This window comes from Grampus griseus (assembly GCF_964374135.1).
Source record: "Grampus griseus genome assembly, chromosome: 8".
Taxonomy (NCBI): Eukaryota; Metazoa; Chordata; class Mammalia; order Artiodactyla; family Delphinidae; genus Grampus; species Grampus griseus.
Genome location: NC_139002.1, coordinates 101,402,903 through 101,420,379, shown reverse-complemented (window position 1 = coordinate 101,420,379; position 17,477 = coordinate 101,402,903). Strand labels below are relative to the sequence as shown.

The following is a 17,477-nucleotide window of genomic DNA, read 5'->3' as shown; positions in this document are numbered from 1 at the left end:
CTTATCTGTAAAATGGGGACAATACCTATCTCTCACACAAAAGTGGACCAAGATACTGTGACAACCCTGAAGAAGAGCAGTTTGCTCCTGAACTACTGCCAGATGTGCTGGAAAAACACTATGGATATAAACTCTTCATCCCAGAAAGGGACCTGATTCCAAGTCATACTAGAAATTCAAAAAAAAAATCCAAGAAATATTAGAATATGAGAGGTTGATTAATTAATGAAATATCAAAAATACCCCTTTACTATTTTTTGGTTTAATTTATTAGATTACTATGTATTTTTTGCATTTTTGCCAAGAGTACCTTGTTAAATATCAAAATTCTGCAACATCAATCTTTAGAGTTTTAATATCCTAAATTGTATTAAAATTATAATCAAAGGATTATAGTGAGGATTGTATGAGACACCCAGGGCACAGGCTTGGTACATGATAGGCCCTAGATTTCACTCATTCATGTAACAAGTATGTACTGAGGTACTGTTACTACCTGCAGTGACTGATGGATGAATGAATGACTATATGGAGAAAATCTGCGCAGAGGGACTAGAGATCAAGGGGAGGGTCCCAAAGCCACTCCCAAGTACCCTACCTGGCTTTTGACCGCCGGCCGCGCGCTCTTGATACGCCGGATATGACGTCACCCACTACCGTGGTTCCCAGAACTAGGCGGTGGGAGCGGAAATTAACCCGGAGGGAGGGAGTGGGCAGACTGACCGGAAGTGGGCCGCGACGTTTACTGCCAGCTCCAGCTCCTGGGAGCAGGTCGAGAGGAGGGTGAGGAGGGCGGGTCAAGGGGCGGGGCCGCTTCAGGGGCGGGGCTTGCAGGCTGGCGGGCTGGGGGCGGGGAACTTCGTGCCTGCAGGACCCCGCCTGCCCAGGCGCCGGCGGTGGCGCGGCCATGAAGCTGAAGCTGAAGAACGTGTTCCTCGCCTACTTCCTGGTGTCGATCGCCGGCCTCCTCTACGCGCTGGTGCAGCTCGGTGAGCGGGGCGGGGCGGGGGCGCGGCGGGTCGGCCCTCGGGCACCCGTCGCCGAGCGTCCCGCCCTGGGGATGAACCCCCGCGCAGACCCCATTCATCCGGCTCGGCCCTTCTACAGCCCTCTGCGGCCGCCGGGCGCACTCCCCTCTCTAGAACGCACCGCGGCTGCCCGCCGCACCTCGGGTGAAATCAGACTCCTTCCCAGAGCCTGCAAGGCCCCGCATGATCCTGCCTTGGTCTGCCTCTCTAACCCCATTTCCTAACCCTCTCGCTCGCTCTGCTCCGGCCACACTGGCTTCATGACAGTTTCTTGAAAACCCCACACTCATTGCTTCCAAGCACTTAACCTGTCCCCGCTGCCTGTGGTGCTCTTCGCCCAGCTCTTTCCCAGCTCCCTCTCTCATCCTTCAGGTTTCAGCTCACATGTCACCGCCTCACAGGCCTTCCTTGACCACCTTAGCTAAAGTACCTCTTCTCAATCTGGATTCTCTTTAAGTCTCTATCCTATTTGTTTCCTTCATGGCCCTTACCACGGTTTCTAATAATTTTATTAATTTGTTTCTTTGCTTAGTGTCCAGCTCCTCCACTAAACTGAAACCTCCATGAGGGCAGGGACCATGTCTGTTTGCTTTCCTAAGCTGCATCCCGGGCACCTAAGGCAGTGCCTCCCAGGAGGAGCATTCAATAAATATTTATCCAATGATGGAATCAATGAATTTAATGAGTCTTTGGTCACACAGCCAGTGGAACAGATTGAACCCTGCCTCTTATGCAGGGATTTAGAGACTGGGCCACTGCATGATCCTCAGGTATTTGAAAGACTGTCCTGTTTTAGGAGATCAACTTGTTCTTTATGGTTCCAGAAGGCAGAATTAGGACCAGAAGGTAGAAAGGATGGAGGCAGGTAATCAGCTCAATAGCCAAATGAAAACTGTAATGGATGGAATTGGTAAAGTTGGAGAGGGGCTGCTAATTGAGGCAGTGAGCTCCCCACCACCCAAGGCATAGAAAAGCTGTTAGAGAAGTTGTAAAGAGAGCCCTGCACTGGCTAGTTGAACAGAAGGTTATGGCCCTTTGGGATGCTGAACATACTGTGGTTCTCTGCCCCCATCCCTGCTTCCTGGGACCAGGCCAGCCATGTGACTGCCTCTCTCCCCTGCGGGCAGCAGCAGAGCAGCTTCGGCAGAAGGATCTGAGGATTTCCCAGCTGCAAGCCGATCTCCGCCGTCCACCCCCTGCCCCCGCCCAGCCCCCTGAACCTGAGGCTCTGCCTACTATCTATGTTGTTACCCCCACCTATGCCAGGTATGGGCTGTGATGCACCCCACATCTGCATGGACCAAGAGGCTGGGGTCGCTGATGAGTTTCGGGAGGCGCTGGGCCAGGGGATGTTCCTCAAGCTAAGGCATGACAAATGACAGGCTAAATGAACCACATCATTACTCTAAGATTTGTGGGAAAATGTTTTTCTATTAAAATAGACAGGGATGTGCTGTGAAGTAGAATACAATATTCCTGAGAAGTTTTAAGATAGAACAATAAAGTTGCAAAGAAATTCTGAACTTGCCAGTGAGTTCACTCTCTCTCCTTAGGGAGCCTTTGGTGAGAAAGTTTGGGAAGCCCTTGACTAAATCGAAGTAGAAAAGGACTTGGCCCTGCAGTCATACGGGGGTCTAGAAATAGTTACACCAGCTATTATTTGCAGTGTGTTTACTCTCTGCCCCACACTGTGCTAAGTGTGTTCCTTTTTTTTTTTTTTTTTTTAATAAAACGTAGCGTTATTGGTGACACAAACCAACTGGGAAATGTGGTTTTGAATCTGTAGCCAAAAGGGCTTGCTGACATCTGCCTGGAATCAGATGGCTGACCCACCTACGCCAGGGCATCTCTAGACCCTCTCCACCTCCCTACACACACCATCAAGCCTGGGGCGGGCAGGCCCATCTGAAGGGTAAAGAAGCCTGCAAGAGACTGGGCCCCTACCTTCCCAGTTTCTTGTCTAAACTCGGATAAATCTTCGTCCCCTGAAGAGGAATGAGCCAAAGGGCTCCTCTAAACTCTTCTACCTGGAAATCCAAGCATAGGCGGCAAAGAACATGGTCCTACTGGTATTCTAAAACGTCATGATCTTATTTAATCCTTAAAACAACATTGTTGTAAAGTACTGTTATTTTAAAGTTATTTAAAGGAAACTGAGCCTTGGGGAGATGGAGCCATTTCCCCAGATATCTCACCTAGTAAGTTACAAAACTGGCGTTCAAACCCAGATCTGATTTCAAAGACTGTGCCCTTAATTTATAGTCAGAGCCCTGGGGTTGAGGTGAGTGACAGACATGGACATTAAGAACAGGGCAGGTGAATCAATTCCCTGGCGGTCCAGTGGTTAGGACTCAGCGCTTCCACTGCAGTGGGCATGGGTTCCATCCCTGGTCAGGGAACTAAGATCCTGCAAGCTGAGTGGCTGGGTCAAAAAACAAAACAAGACAAAGAAAAGAACAGGGCATTTGGGTGCTGGTCGGGGAAAGGTCACGGGGGGGTGGGGAGGGTGGGCGGTGCTAGGAGTGGCCCAGGAGAAGCCATATATACCCTCTGGAGTGGGCAAATGGTGCCTATCCCTTTCCCTCCTGCATCTTTCCCCCTGCAGGCTGGTGCAGAAGGCGGAGCTGGTGCGGCTGTCCCAGACCCTAAGCCTGGTGCCCCGGCTGCACTGGCTGCTGGTAGAGGATGCTGAGGGCCCCACCCCGTTGGTCTCGGGGCTGCTGGCTGCCTCTGGCCTCCTCTTCACCCACCTGGCGGTCCTCACCCCCAAGGCCCAGCGACTCCGGGAGGGCGAGCCAGGCTGGGTTCGGCCCCGAGGTGTTGAGCAACGGAACAGGGCCCTGGACTGGCTCCGGAGCAGAGGGGGTGCTGTGGCGGGAGAGAAGGATCCACCCCCACCAGGCACCCGGGGAGTCGTGTACTTTGCTGATGATGACAACACCTACAGCCGGGAACTCTTTGAGGAGGTGAGCACTGAGATGGGGCTGGGGAAACAGGCCAGGTGGGCCCGCTTCATCTTTTTCCCTAGGTGAGGAGTGGGGAGCGGTGGGGCAGAGTGACTCAAGTGGTCCTTCCCGCTGCTCCCGTTCCTCTGGGCCACCTCCTGTCTGTTTCTTCTTTCCTGACTTCCGGTAGATGCGCTGGACCCGTGGCGTCTCAGTGTGGCCAGTGGGGCTGGTGGGCGGCCTGCGATTCGAGGGCCCTCGCGTACAGGATGGCCGGGTCGTGGGCTTCCACACCGCGTGGGAGCCCAATAGGCCCTTCCCACTGGATATGGCGGGATTTGCCGTCTCCCTGCCCCTGCTGTTGGCGAAACCCAATGCCCGGTTTGATGCTACTGCTCCTCGGGGCCACCTGGAGAGCAGCCTCCTGAGCCACCTTGTTGATCCCAAGGACCTGGAGCCACGGGCTGCCAACTGCACTCGGGTAAGGGGATGGAGGGGGGCACGGAAATCTGACTGTGGGATGGACGGGTGATGGGAGAAGTGGAATGAGGCCCTGGGGAGTAGGATCAGGGATGGGTGTTTGAACCAGGAGAGACCCTCCAGGGCTCAGATTCAACCTTGCTTGCTCTCCTGAAGGGGAAGCTGGGAGGCAGGGAAGGAAAGTGGTCTTCCTGCCACTCTGTCTCCTGGCACCCGTGTGACACAGAGAGGGAAAGGGATTAAGCCCCATTTTAGAGGCACTAAAGGCTCCCCCCACCCACTCTTCATACTTGGCAGCCAACCCAGTGTGTGTCGAGGGGGTTGGAGAATCCGTTCTACACTGCGTGCCCCAGAGGCTGGGCTGTGGCTGGGCCCGGCTCTAACTGAAAGCTCTCGGGACAGGTTCTGGTGTGGCATACGCGGACAGAGAAGCCCAAGACGAAGCAGGAGGAGCAGCTGCAGCGGCAGGGCCGAGGCTCAGACCCAGCTGTCGAGGTGTGATGGCGGCCCTCCACTGCCCACCACCTCATCAGACACAGATCTATGGGACTGGATCCCTGGCCTGCCCAGGATGTGGTTTTCCAAGTCCTGAGCCCTCAGAGCCAGGGGCGGCCCTTCTGCCCCTTCAACCCCAGGGCGTGGCCGAGCTGCTTCTCCCCTCCCCCAGCTTGCCTTGTGGCACTGCTCACAGGCTAGGGACAAGCAGCCCTTGTGTTGAGCCAGATGGGCTTGTCTGGGGCGGAGCAGAAAACAGAGAGTCTCGGGCGGGAGGGCGGCTGAGTGACTGGGTAACTTATTGGGGCTGGGCATGCACTGCGGGGCTGGAGGAGCTGGGCTGGACCCTCCCCACCTGAGCATGCTGACCCCCCCCCGCCCCAACCTCCAGAATAAAAACTCTCAACTTGGAGGGGCTTCTGTTTTCCTTCACTTCCCATGTCAGGTTCTTGCATTTGATCCTTACCAGGTCAAACCCCTGGAGTCCTGGCTTCTCCATCAGACGGAAATCAGTTCTCTCAGGGCCCCCACCCCCTTGAAGAGAAAGATCAGTGGCTTCAGTCCAAAAGCTTTATTGAGTCTGTGCACCAGAAGCAGCCTCCAGTCCTTCCCATGTCACTTTCCCACCACCCTGGTTTTTTTTTCTGTTCTTCCCTGGTGGTTCTGGCCATGGGCTAGGCCCTAGGACACCTGGTTTTCTCTCCTACCCCAGTCCAGCTCACTGACTATCCTTAACCCTCTAATCCCAGAGATCCCTCCTCCCCCACCTGGAGCCTATAAGGAGTTGTGAGGTTTCCAGTCTTGTCCATCTCTCCCCTTCCCCCCACCCCTCATCCCCACCCCAAGCTCCAGGCCACTAGGCCTCAGGTAGACCCTCCTTGGGAGGTTCCTCTTCTGGTGGGGCCTCCTCAGGTGCTGGCCTGCGGGCCACCCCTCCCTGTAGCCATGCTGTTTTCAGCATGTCTTTCAGCCCAGCAGGAAAGAGATAGCCCTGGGCCTCTCCCTCCCCATCGATGACTCCTCCGAGCCCCTCCAGTGCCGTTTGCAGGTACCGCAGGCCCAAGAGTACCAGAGTCTGTGGGGAAAGCAAGGGGCAAGAGGTCAATGAGGGTCACAGCAGTTTCAGGGGCCCCTGGGTTGGAGGCGGTGAGGAGGCCCAGAGGAGGCCTCAGACACTTTGCTGACTCACCTGCAGCAGGAAGGTAACAGCCAGCATGTTGCCCAGTGTGCTCGCCAGCCCCTGCAGGTGCCCCAGCAGCACCTCATGGCATCCTTGGGCCCAGAGGTTTAGGTTGGGCTGTCGGGGATCAAAGAGGGGGTGGGCGTGGGGGTCTGAGAGCTGGCTTTGCAGGCAAGGTCTGGGTGAGTGGGGATTACAGCAGGAGAAAGGGACCCCATCAATCAGATATAGGCCTTCCACATTGCTCTGGATCCGGCTGCAAAGGGAGGGGCAGGGGTGTTAGGATGTCTGGAGATAGAGGCCTGGGGGAGAAGCTGCAGGGCACAGGAGTTGAGAAGGGAAAAGACGAGTGAGACATGTACTGACTGCTTTACTATGTGCCAGGCATGCAGACATCATTCGTTCATCCTTACGACAACTCTGTAAGGTGGGACTTTTATCATCTCCAGTTTACAGACAAGCAAATGGGCCCAGAGCAGTTTGGTAACATGCCCTGGGTCACACAGCTAAAACATGGCAGAGCTGTGCTCCATTCTCTCAGTCACTAGACTCTACTCATTGCCTGTCTGGGTGAGGTGGGGTTGCAAGGAAGGAGGAAGAGGAGGAGAAGAAGGAAGAGGGAGGAGGAGAAGCAAATCACTCACTCAGCCACGTCCTGGTCATTGGGATCCAGGTAACGGTTGCTGACCCACTGGATCCCAAACCAATCCTTGTACCCATGGCGCCCGCAGCAGTGGTGCCTCAGCTGCAGCTCGTCCAACAGCCGTTTGGCTTGACAGCGTCCGGGGACCTCTGTGTCCTTGTAGTTAGCCAAGGCAGTCCCCAGGCCCTCCTCCAGTCCTGTGTCCAGAGTCCCAGGCAAAGCCAGGGCTAGCCCCAGGGCAAGAACCAGGAGCCCCCCGCCACCAGCTGTGCCAGCCACCAGCAGCGGGCCCAGGACCCCTCGCCAGGGAGGGTATTGAGCTGCATCCAGACTGGCCCTGCTGGCTCCTGAACCCACCAGTCCTGTGCCCAGAGCCACTGCACTGGCTGCCAAGGCAACCTGGGGCAGGGCAGCGACCGGGCAGGAGGGAGCCAAGAAGGTGCCAAGGTGCCACAGCTGGACCAGGAGATGCCCGCTACAGAGGAGGGTGAGGCCACCGACCACCGCCAGCAGCCAGGAGAGGAGCCAGAGGCCCTGCGCCAGACGGATGCGGGGCTGGAGGAGCAGCACCAGGGGCAGCACCGGCGCCATCTCCCATCTCTGCCCAAGGGACAGCAGAGCTGTCAGGGACAGGGGTTGGCCGCGGCAGGATGCTGCGTCAGCCCAGCCTGGCTTGAGCTGGGCTAATGCCACCCTGACCCCAATACCCTGGGCATCCTCCCGCCACAGCCTTAATAACCCTCTGCCCTGTCCCCTGCCAGTCCCAATTCGGGATGCCTTGGCCTTGCCCCTTAGGAAAAGCCCCGCCCCCGGGCAAAAGGCCTATTTCGTGACCCCGCCCCTGTCCCTTCGCGGAAGTGGGGAGGGGCTGGTCGGTTCTGCCTCGACAGGCTAGGGGCTGGGGGCGGGAGACCTCACGGCCCGCGCTCCTTCCCAGGTCCCCAGGGAGTCCGAGGGCCAGGATCCCGGAAGGGCCTGGAGGGCGGTGGCCGGAGGGGGCCGGGGGGTCAACGGGTTGGCCCCGCCCCCGAAGCGAGCTGCGAGGCCCGGACAGGGAGGGGTTACCAGGCGGCCCGGCCCCCCCCTCGTCCCGCCCCCCCACCTCCCGCGCTTCCTGGCGGCCTCGCGTCCGGCGCCTGTTTGTGCTGCGGCGCTGGGGCCCAGGACGGCCCCGCCACCCCACCCCCGGGAGCCAAGAGCGGTCCCGGGAGAGTCCGAGGCCCCGGCGGGCCCCGGAGCCTGCGGCCCCCGCCCCACAGCGCCCCCTCCAGGCCCTTTCCCCGCGCCCGACAGCGCCCCCGGGGGGTGGCTCGGCTCCCTTGCGCGCGCGCCCCGGGGTGCTTCCCCTTCCCCTCTCTCTGGCCATGGCCCCGGCGGCTTAGACGCCTCCTCCGCCGCCGCCGCCGCTCGGAGCAAGCCGGGGGCCGGATGGACGGGGCCGGGGGGCCCGGTGAGTACGGGGCGGGGCGGGCGGCGTGCCCCTTCCCGGAGCGCCGGCCGGTCGGGCGCTGCCATTGCCCGACGGCTGTTCGGGGCGTCCCCGCGTGCTCCTCGGCTCCGGGGGCTCTGAGCATCCTCCACTGTACCTCAGGTCGCTCTCCCTAGTTACTTGGGTCCTCCAACTGTCATTTCGGACTTCCCCAACGTCATCCTACCTCCCGTGTTACTTTGGGCCCCTCGAAAATTTCCTTACCTCCTGTGTTACTCTGGGCCTCTTTTCCTGGGATTTTGGGTCTTTTTACTTCGGACCCCCACTGTTACCCTGGGACCTTCGCTATGACTCTTCTCTCCACTCATACCCTCTCCTGTCACTCTAGATGTCGTCTTCTTCTCTGAGTCCTCAGGATGACTGTACTGTTGTGTCCCCCCCACTTTTCTCCGGGTGCTCCCTCTGAGTTTCTCTGCCTTCTCTGGAGACCTGAGCTTGCTCTGGGCTGGGCCCTGTCGTCCCTCACCAGCACTGCGCTTCAGCCTGTGGTTCCCACGTTCCTCGCCAGTACTCCATTTTTTCCCCGGGTACTCCATGGTACTCCCTGTCTTTGCGGAGGCTGGGACGGCAGCAGGAAGGGAGCTTTGCCAGGTTCCTCGCCTGCCCTGCCACAAGGAGGCCCTTGATCCTTTACTACCCGTCTCCTCCCCTCTGGGAGCGCATCCAAGCCTGGAGCTGCTCGAAGGGTGCAGGTCCTATTGGACAAATGCACAGCTGGGGGCAGAGAGAATCCCCTCAAGCCTTTCCCCAGGTGGTGGGTACATTCTGACTGCTTCTTGCCCCTTTCCCAGGTGAGGGCCCTGCTCAGGAGGCCCTGCAGTCCCTGAGCCGGCGGCTTCAGGTGCAGGAGAAGGAGATGGAGCTGGTAAAGGCAGCCTTGGCAGAAGCTCTTCGCCTGCTGCGGCTGCAGGCGCCTCCCACCTCCCTGCAGGACCCTGGCGCACCAGGCCCTACAAGGGACAGGTATGCATGTTGTCAAACCTTCTTCCTCCCCCTTGCTGGGGCCTGCCCCAGGCGCATCGGGCTGATGCACTGGCTCCCCAGCAGCCCTGCAGCTCCCCCGGGACTGCCACCCACACACAGCCCCTCCTCGGTGAGCCGAGGCACCCAGACAGAGACAGAGGTGGAGACGGAGTCATCACCTGGCCCCCCTGGCCTGATCAACGGGCCCGCGGCCCCGCATGGGGGCGGTGAAGAGCCCGGTGGGACCCAGTCCGAAGGAGGGGGCAGCAGCAGCAGTGGCACTGGCTCGCCCGGCCCCCCAGGGCTCCTCAGGCTGGTGCAGCCCCCACAGCGTACTGACACGTGAGTGTCCTGCGGCAGAGGCTGGGAGGGGAGGGAGGAGTGGGGAGCACGATCCGAGGGAATGACTTTCACCTGCTCACTGTGCTCCGTCCGACCAGGCCCCGGAGAAATTCTTCCTCCTCCTCGTCCCCCTCAGAGCGGCCTCGCCAGAAACTCTCCCGGAAGGCAGCTTCCTCGGCCAACCTGTTGCTGCGGTCAGGGAGCACAGAGAGGTGGGCGAGGCTCCCCTCCCCCCAGCCCGCCCCACCCCAGGCTCAGGTTCTTGACTTTTCACATCCCTCACCTCACTTCCCTGGGTGGGGTGGGGGGACCTCATTGCCCAACAGGAAGAAAGGAACAAGCACTCCTGGGGTGCCTGCCGTGTACCTGGCACTGTGCTAAACCCTCGACCTCCTCCGTCTCATTCAGTCCCCATGACATCCTTGGGGGGTAGGTGGTCTCATGCTGATCATTGTCCAGGTGAAGAAGCAGGCTCAGAGAGGGTAAGTCATTTGTCTGGGGTCACACAGCTAGAGCCAGGATTCCAACCCCACTCTTCCTGACTCCAGTTCCCCTGCCGTTTCCACCATATCACAACATACCTTCCAAGATTCCAAGAGGGTTTTCCAAAAGCACCCATGATTTTCATGGTGACGGTCCTCAGAGTCTCAGCCTCCTCCCACACCCCAGCGTACCAAGCTTTACTTCTAGAGAGCAAGGGGAAATCCTGGTGGCTGAGCATAGTTGTCTCAGAGTGTGTACAGGCCCCGGGACGCCTGAGTGTTCATTCTAGCCCGATCCTTGGCCTCTCTTTTATTCTTTGAAGAGAGATGGTCACCTTATTATCTAAGGACAGTGATCTCTGGAATTCACCTGTCACTTTCCCCTTGAGAGAGAAGGACTATTCTTGCTTACCTCTCAGATCCCTTAAAGGCAGGGCTGATGTACATTCTGGATTCACTAAAGGCCCATTTTACAGATGGGAAAATGAAGCGGTTAATAGCCAGAGGCCTGGTGGTCTGGAGGAAAGTGTCACCCCACCCTGCCTCTTACAGGCTTACTCAGCCTCTTTAGCCTCAGTCTTCTCATGCCTTAAATGGAGCTAAAAGTCCCCACCTGAGCTCTGAATGCACACGATGCAAACTGAAATTCTGCAGAGGTGACTGTCATCTCTAGGGTAGCCTCCTTTCTTACGTCCTGCCCCTCCACAATTATGTCTTGGGACCTGACCCCAATCCCTGTGCTTTTCTTCCTTCGCAACAGCCGTGGGGGAAAAGACGCCCTCTCCAGCCCTGGGGGTCCTGGATCTCGGAGGAGCAATTATAATTTAGGTATGTATAGAGGGATCCGGAAGAACTTGGATGATGGGGTTAGGGTTTGGGCTGCAGCCCCAGGAGCTATTTTGGGGGACCTGTGAGGTATGGTGGGTTGAGTTCTGCTCTGGCTTTCCTGGAAGGGAAGCTACAGGGTCGTGATTGACACCCCCTTCTTTTTTTGTAGAAGGCATCTCAGTGAAGATGTTCCTTCGCGGCCGCCCCATTACCATGTACATCCCGTCTGGCATCCGCAGCCTCGAGGAGCTGCCCAGCGGCCCACCCCCGGAGACCCTCAGCCTTGACTGGGTGTATCCTGCCCCTTCCAGTCCCATGGGAACCACCCTTCCCATCCTGGAATGTCCCCCCCCCTTGCACCTCCTGGGTCTGCAAGGAGAGTGAGACCTCTGAATCCTCCGCTTCCATCCTCTGCCAGTGGCGCTGCTATAGCCAGAGCTCTGTCTTCCTCTCCTTTTCCTCGTGGTGCCCTTGATCTGACCCTTTCCTTGACCATGATCCCCACTCCAGTTACGGGTACCGGGGTCGTGACTCCCGCTCTAATCTGTTTGTGCTGCGCTCTGGGGAGGTGGTCTACTTTATCGCCTGTGTGGTGGTGCTGTACCGGCCCGGGGGAGGCCCAGGGGGTCCTGGAGGTGGCGGCCAGAGACATTACCGGGGGCACACGGACTGCGTTCGATGGTGAGGGTCCTAGGGCTTGGGAGTGGGCAGCTCTAGGCATGGGGATGGTGGGCTTGGCAGGAAGAGGGTCTGGGTGGGTGTGGAGGAACAGGAGAGGAGAGTGGCCTGGGTGGTCTTGAGAGACTACCGACCCCCTTCCCTAGAGTGTCTCCTCCCCCACTTAGCCTGGCTGTTCACCCTGATGGTGTGCGTGTAGCCTCAGGACAGACAGCCGGAGTGGATAAGGATGGAAAGGTAAGGCCACAGTCAACGCCAGGCAGACAGGATGAAATTCCAGCCCAGCTGCCCTTCACACCCCTGACCCCTTCTCTCCCACCAGCCCCTGCAGCCTGTGGTTCATGTCTGGGACTCAGAGACGCTGCTGAAGCTGCAGGAGATCGGACTGGGGGCCTTCGAGCGGGGTGTGGGGGCCCTGGCCTTTTCAGTTGCGGTGAGCTGGCCCCGGCGCCTCGAGGCCCCCATCTTCCCTGTCCGGGAACCCCCTCCTTGTACTTCACCAGGAAGCCTCAGAAGTCCTGGCCTTCCTAAGCCCCACCCAGCCGGTTCTCCTAAGAGACAGTGTGGCCCCTTCTGCCTCTCAGCCTGTTGTGGCACCTCTGGCCTAATTTGGACCATGAATCCTGAGACCTCCAGGCCTTACTCGGCCCCTCTGATGTGTCCCCCATCTTCAGGATCTGGGTGCTTTCCTCTGTGTGGTGGATGATTCCAACGAGCACATGCTGTCTGTGTGGGACTGCAGCCGGGGAACGAAGCTGGCTGAGATCAAGGTGAGGTATCCTGGTGGCCTGGTGGGGCGCTGAGGTTGAGGTGCTGGGAGTGGTGGAGTGCAGAGACCTCCAGACTTCCCCGTACGTGTACCTCCTTTCTGGCCTGGTCCCCTGGAGCAAGCCTCCTAGCCTCTCTGAGGCTGTGAAGTGGGGACCACGGAGGTTCTGACCTCGTGAGGGACACCGTGTTAGGCACTAGTGAGTGACTGCCAGTAGTGCTCTTAGGGGACCAGGGCCTTGGAGGAAGGGTTGTCCTGAGGGTCCTGGGCTGCTGCAGACCAGTTGTCAGGATGCCAGTTGAAGAGAGTCTGGTAGAACGAAGGTGCACAGGGCTTGGAGTGGTTGAATCTAGTATCTTCCCTTCAGAGTACAAATGACTCAGTTCTGGCCGTTGGCTTCAACCCTCGCGACAGCAGCTGCATTGTCACCAGCGGGAAATCCCACGTCCACTTCTGGAACTGGAGTGGTGGAGCAGGGGTTCCTGGGAACGGGACCCTCACCAGGAAACAGGGTGTCTTTGGGGTGAGGTGTGGATGGGTGCAGGGTGGTGGGGGAGGGCAGAGTGGCGATGGAAGTATTGGTCTGAGTACTGTAGACCCTGACGCTACCCAACTCCCAGCTGTCCCGAGACTTGTAGCGTCTTTGACCTCTACTCTCTGCTCGCCTGGCCCCTAGAAATACAAGAAACCCAAGTTTATCCCCTGCTTTGTGCTCCTTCCGGACGGAGACATTCTCACAGGGGACTCCGAGGGGAACATTCTCACCTGGGGGCGGAGCCTCTCAGATTCCAGGACCCCAGGCAGGGGCGGGGCCAAAGGTATGTGATTGGGGGTGGCATCTGGGAAGGCTAGTTCCCCAGACGGTCTGTGAAAACAGAGGAGAGGATTTCCCATCCTTTGCCCTTGAGAATTGATCGTGCTCTGTCCGAGGGTGGGGCCCTCTGGGGGGCTAGTCTAGGAGGGCAGGGGGCAGCACGGCAGAGAGGGCTGGGGCTTTGGAGTGTGCCAGACCCTGGGTTCAAATCCCAGTTTCGCCCCTAGTTGCCTGGCCCTTAGGAAGTTACCTCACTTCTCGGAACCTTGGTCGTCCAGTCTGTAAACTGGGGAGAAGCCGAGGACCAGACTAGGCACTCAGCACCCGGCAGTCATTGCTCTATTGTGACGGCCTCGGCTGCTCCTGTTCCCTACTTCCCTGCACCCCAAAAGCATGACCCACCCAGGACTTTGCCAACAGAGACCTACGGGATTGTGGCCCAGGCGCACGCTCACGAGGGTTCTATCTTCGCCCTGTGTCTCCGGCGGGACGGGACCGTGCTGAGTGGTGGTGGGCGGGACCGCCGGCTGGTCCAGTGGGGGCCTGGGTTGGTGGCCCTCCAGGAAGCTGAGGTGAGGGCTGGGCTGGGGTCGAGGGAAGGAGAGGGAAGAGGAATGGCCAGCGGGCCCCTGACTCTCTGCCACCGCTCTGCAGATTCCTGAACGCTTCGGGGCCGTGCGGGCCATTGCAGAGGGGCTTGGCTCTGAGCTGCTGGTGGGAACCACGAAGAACGCATTGCTGCGGGGAGATCTGGACCGGGGCTTCTCCCCTGTAATCCAGGTTGGGGGGGCGCCAAGGGTTCGAGCGAGCAGGAAGGGAAGGGCTGTTGGGGAGGGGCAGAGGTGACAGCGCACGCTCTGCCGCAGGGTCACACGGATGAGCTCTGGGGGCTCTGCACACATCCCTTCCAGAACCGTTTCCTCACCTGTGGCCATGACCGGCAGCTCTGCCTGTGGGATGGGGAGGGCCATGCGCTGGCCTGGAGCATCGACCTCAAGGTAGAGCTCTGTGTCCCCGGATCCTCAGTGTCACGCCCACCATGACTCCTGTGGCCACCACTCCTTCCCCAACACCCCCTTCCCTTTTGCTCCTAGAGGCAGCCCGTTTGTACTGGTGTGGCTGTACTGGCTGGTAAAATATTCATTCTTCTGTACTGATGCCTCCAGTGCCCCTGAGCACTGCCCTCCCCCCAGCCCTTAGACGTCCTCTTGATCCAGCAACTGACGGTTAATCTCCAGCACAGCTGTGGGGTGTCACTTCTGGTTGTTAAGTGTTTTGAGTAGCACCTCTGCTTAGGCTCCGGTGATACCCTGCCTCCATCCCAGGTTTCCTGTCCCTCTCATCCTTGAGAGGAGGGGGCTTTGACATTGTTATCAAGATGACAAGGTATCCATCTTAGTTCCCTCACTAGAAAGGCATCTTCTTGAATTCACCTTTCCCCCCTCCCAGGAGACTGGTCTCTGTGCTGACTTCCACCCCAGTGGGGCAGTTGTGGCCGTAGGACTGAACACAGGGAGGTGAGAGGGAGCCAGGACTCCTGGGAGGGGAAAGCAGGAGGTATGGGAAGGGTTTCTGGTAATGGCGGGGGTGGAGGAGTGTGATCGCTGCCTGCTCAGGAGCCCCAACTGCACCCTCCCTCTTCTCAGTGCTTTTCCCTGCAGCCAGGGTCTCCCCTGCTCTCCTATGGCAGCTGTCATCACACCCTCCCCCATCCATTCTCCCCTCCAAGCAAGCCTGGGAGTGGAGGAGGTGGCAGCTCAGGCTAGAGAAGCAGCGGGGATGGGAGGGGCATAGGGGAGACTAACACAGGGAAGTGACAAGCTTAACAGACTCCACAAGGCCCTGGTAGTTGGGCCCCTGTTCTCCCTTTCAGATGGCATCAGGAGCCCCTCAGCTTTTATCTGCCCATAGCCCCTTCCCACTTCCCAGCATAAGACCACAATGATAGATAACCTCTCTGTCTACATCACAGCCTTTCTTTTGGTGTCTCTGAGGCTCTCTGACTTGCCAACCCCTACCCTGCTCAGGACAGGTATCCTCACACCTGCTTTCCACCCCCCTCCCTTCTAGGTGGCTAGTTTTGGACACAGAGACCAGAGAGATCGTGTCCGACATCACTGATGGCAATGAGCAGCTCTCAGTGGTCCGGTACAGCCCAGGTGGGAGCCACCCCCACCCCGGAACCTAGACTCATCCCTGGCCCTTCCCTCTCTGAGTGACTGTCTTTGTAGATGGGTTGTACCTGGCCATCGGTTCCCATGACAACATGATCTACATCTATAGCGTTTCCAGTGATGGTGCCAAGTCCAGCCGCTTTGGCCGCTGTGTGGTGAGGAAGCTGGGGTGGAGGGCGGGGCATTGCCATAGCAGGTAAACTAATGTCCTTTAGGAGGGTGAGGGGATGGGAAACGGTGGCTACATTGTTAGTCTCTTGACCCTTGCTCCCAGGGTCACTCCAGCTTCATCACTCACCTTGACTGGTCCAAGGATGGGAACTTCATCATGTCCAATTCTGGGGACTATGAGATCCTTTACTGTGAGTGACAGTAGGGGAGGGCATGGGGAGAGGGTAATAGGGGTGGGTTTTATTTATGTGAGGGGGCTCCTGGTTGGGAGGGGATGAAGGAGAAGATGTGGGGGAACTCCAGGTGGAGGGGCAGTCAGACAGGGAGGTGGAGATGGGTTTGAAGTGGAGTCAGAATTATACACATAGGAGAAATGTTGTCATTTGGACAAAAAAACCACACACACAGTTTTGCACCATGTCTTGTTCCCACAAGGCCTTGGGGGAGTTGAAAAACGCACCAAGAAAAGATTGTTTTGGAAAAGTTTCTCAGGACAGGTGTGGAGGGATTGATTATCAAGGGAGGAGGAACTGATGAGAAACAGGACAACTTCAGCTGAGAACTCAGGAAGCACATGGGGCTGGGTGTTGCCCTGGGCTGAGGGCTACCACCCTGACCAGATCACGTGCCACCGCCTCAAGCCAGTCTTTCCAACCCTTCCATGGCATCTTCCCCACTGAGGGCAGGGTGAGAGCTGAGCTGGGTGGGCTCCCTCTCCCCAGGGGACGTGGCTGGAGGCTGTAAGCTGCTGAGGAATCGTTATGAGAGCCGAGACCGGGAGTGGGCCACCTACACCTGCGTGCTGGGCTTCCATGTCTACGGTGAGCAGGGGCCCAGGGCCGCGGAACCCTGTGGGAGAGGTGCGGGGACAAGGTGCAGCCCGTCCCGGGCTCGCAATGCTGGACAGGTGTAGAGGGGTGGGCGTCAAGAAACTGGCAAATCCAGCCCAGGAGGCCCCTCCGGCCGGCCCTCGGGACCGGGAAGGATTGCCTGGAACGCGCGGCCGGTGGGTGGGTGGCCGGGCCGCCTGAGCGCCGGAAATGGTGCCGCTCTGGACCGTGGGTGGCGGCCGGGAGGCTGGGCTGAGGCTGGCCCCTGTGCTAGGCGTGTGGCCTGACGGCTCGGATGGAACCGACATCAACTCCCTGTGCCGCTCCCACAACGAGCGCGTGGTGGCTGTGGCCGACGACTTCTGCAAAGTGCACCTCTTCCAGTACCCGTGCGCCCGCGCCAAGGTAAGGCCTCCCGGGGCCTCCGGGGCCGGGCGGGAGGGGTCCCAGGGCTCCGCGGCCGCTGTAGCCCGACCTTCCTTCCTGCCCAGGCGCCGAGCCTCGTGTACGGTGGTCACGGCAGCCACGTGACCAGCGTCCGGTTCACGCACGACGACTCGCACCTCGTCTCGCTGGGCGGCAAGGACGCCAGCATCTTCCAGTGGCGAGTGCTGGGCCCTGGGGGCGCGGGGCCGGCGCCTGCAACGCCCTCTCGAACCCCCTCCCTGTCCCCCGCCTCCTCTCTCGACGTCTGACCGCTGTCCTACGGGACCCACAGGCCCTGCAGCGTGGCCCCGCCCCACCCAAATTCCCCATTACCGGGGCCGACCCTGTCCTCGACTTCGAGACATTCCCAAAAGCGCATTTCCCTGGAGGGGGCGAACGGCACCCCTGCACACACTGTATAGACCCGCTGGCTGAGCCGGGCAGCCCCAGCCGGGGCCCTGACTCCCGCTGCCTGCTGAGGGGCAATAAACCAAAAGCAAAGTCGCCTCCCGGTCCTTTTGTGGGGTGCGGCTGGGCGCCTAGGGCCTTTGTGGGGATGGGGAGCAAGGAAAAGGGGAATGCGGAAAGGGTGACGGAGCGTCGACCTTTCATGCAAATAACGGGCAAAGCCGCTTGCAAATAACTCCGAGAAGTGCAAAGGGCGCTTCGAGTCTTTCGCGGCCGCATGCGGAGCTGCAGCACTCCGGGGCGAGGAAAGAGTTAAGCCCAACTCCTCTCCC

At 58.9% G+C, this 17,477-nt stretch overlaps 3 protein-coding genes across 5 annotated transcripts; 2 read left to right on the top strand and 1 right to left on the bottom strand.

Moving 5' to 3' along the window:
• Positions 1 to 855: 855 nt before the first annotated feature.
• B3GAT3 (beta-1,3-glucuronyltransferase 3) lies at positions 856 to 5,352 on the top strand. Of its 3 annotated transcripts, none has more exons than XM_082660459.1 (5): positions 856 to 989; positions 2,159 to 2,294; positions 3,634 to 3,994; positions 4,164 to 4,454; positions 4,856 to 5,352. In XM_082660459.1, exons 1-5 carry the CDS (start codon positions 908 to 910, stop codon positions 4,952 to 4,954), a joined length of 969 nt encoding a protein of 322 aa, XP_082516585.1. In that variant the 5' UTR covers positions 856 to 907; the 3' UTR covers positions 4,955 to 5,352. The 3 variants fall into 3 exon arrangements, with proteins under 3 accessions (XP_082516585.1, XP_082516584.1, XP_082516583.1); XM_082660458.1 differs by having other exon boundaries at positions 858 to 989; positions 2,156 to 2,294; XM_082660457.1 differs by having other exon boundaries at positions 858 to 989; positions 2,120 to 2,294.
• Positions 5,353 to 5,552: 200 nt separating this feature from the next.
• Positions 5,553 to 7,805, bottom strand: ROM1 (retinal outer segment membrane protein 1). The gene is made up of 3 exons (XM_082661218.1): positions 6,773 to 7,805; positions 6,138 to 6,384; positions 5,553 to 6,023 (listed from the first exon to the last, which is right to left on the bottom strand). Exons 1-3 carry the CDS (start codon positions 7,360 to 7,362, stop codon positions 5,805 to 5,807), a joined length of 1,056 nt encoding a protein of 351 aa, XP_082517344.1. The 5' UTR covers positions 7,363 to 7,805; the 3' UTR covers positions 5,553 to 5,804.
• Positions 7,806 to 7,938: 133 nt separating this feature from the next.
• On the top strand, positions 7,939 to 17,194 carry EML3 (EMAP like 3). Its single transcript, XM_082661217.1, has 22 exons — positions 7,939 to 8,221; positions 9,052 to 9,223; positions 9,308 to 9,565; positions 9,664 to 9,777; positions 10,808 to 10,875; positions 11,045 to 11,168; positions 11,386 to 11,556; positions 11,721 to 11,790; positions 11,876 to 11,986; positions 12,228 to 12,323; positions 12,690 to 12,845; positions 12,999 to 13,140; positions 13,557 to 13,708; positions 13,791 to 13,916; positions 14,003 to 14,134; positions 14,586 to 14,653; positions 15,207 to 15,295; positions 15,368 to 15,465; positions 15,585 to 15,672; positions 16,204 to 16,302; positions 16,586 to 16,716; positions 16,803 to 17,194. The coding sequence occupies exons 1-22, from the start codon at positions 8,200 to 8,202 to the stop codon at positions 17,004 to 17,006; spliced, it is 2,691 nt and encodes an 896-aa protein (XP_082517343.1). The 5' UTR covers positions 7,939 to 8,199; the 3' UTR covers positions 17,007 to 17,194.
• The last annotated feature ends 283 nt before the right edge of the window (positions 17,195 to 17,477 follow it).

What these genes read in the sequence shown, in the direction of transcription:
- B3GAT3 (XM_082660457.1), top strand. Translation starts at nt 908, where the DNA reads ATGAAGCTGAAGCTGAAGAACGTGTTCCTCGCCTACTTCCTGGTGTCG. An exon ending in GTTACCCCCACCTATGCCAG is followed by an intron (nt 2,295 to 3,633) that starts GTATGGGCTGTG and finishes TTCCCCCTGCAG; the next exon opens with GCTGGTGCAGAAGGCGGAGC. An exon ending in GGGCTGCCAACTGCACTCGG is followed by an intron (nt 4,455 to 4,855) that starts GTAAGGGGATGG and finishes CTCTCGGGACAG; the next exon opens with GTTCTGGTGTGGCATACGCG.
- ROM1 (XM_082661218.1), bottom strand. Translation starts at nt 7,362, where the DNA reads ATGGCGCCGGTGCTGCCCCTGGTGCTGCTCCTCCAGCCCCGCATCCGT. An exon ending in AATGACCAGGACGTGGCTGA is followed by an intron (nt 6,385 to 6,772) that starts GTGAGTGATTTG and finishes CTCCCTTTGCAG; the next exon opens with CCGGATCCAGAGCAATGTGG. An exon ending in CTGTTACCTTCCTGCTGCAG is followed by an intron (nt 6,024 to 6,137) that starts GTGAGTCAGCAA and finishes CTTTCCCCACAG; the next exon opens with ACTCTGGTACTCTTGGGCCT.
- EML3 (XM_082661217.1), top strand. Translation starts at nt 8,200, where the DNA reads ATGGACGGGGCCGGGGGGCCCG. An exon ending in CGAAGCTGGCTGAGATCAAG is followed by an intron (nt 12,324 to 12,689) that starts GTGAGGTATCCT and finishes TCTTCCCTTCAG; the next exon opens with AGTACAAATGACTCAGTTCT. An exon ending in AGGCAGGGGCGGGGCCAAAG is followed by an intron (nt 13,141 to 13,556) that starts GTATGTGATTGG and finishes CTTTGCCAACAG; the next exon opens with AGACCTACGGGATTGTGGCC.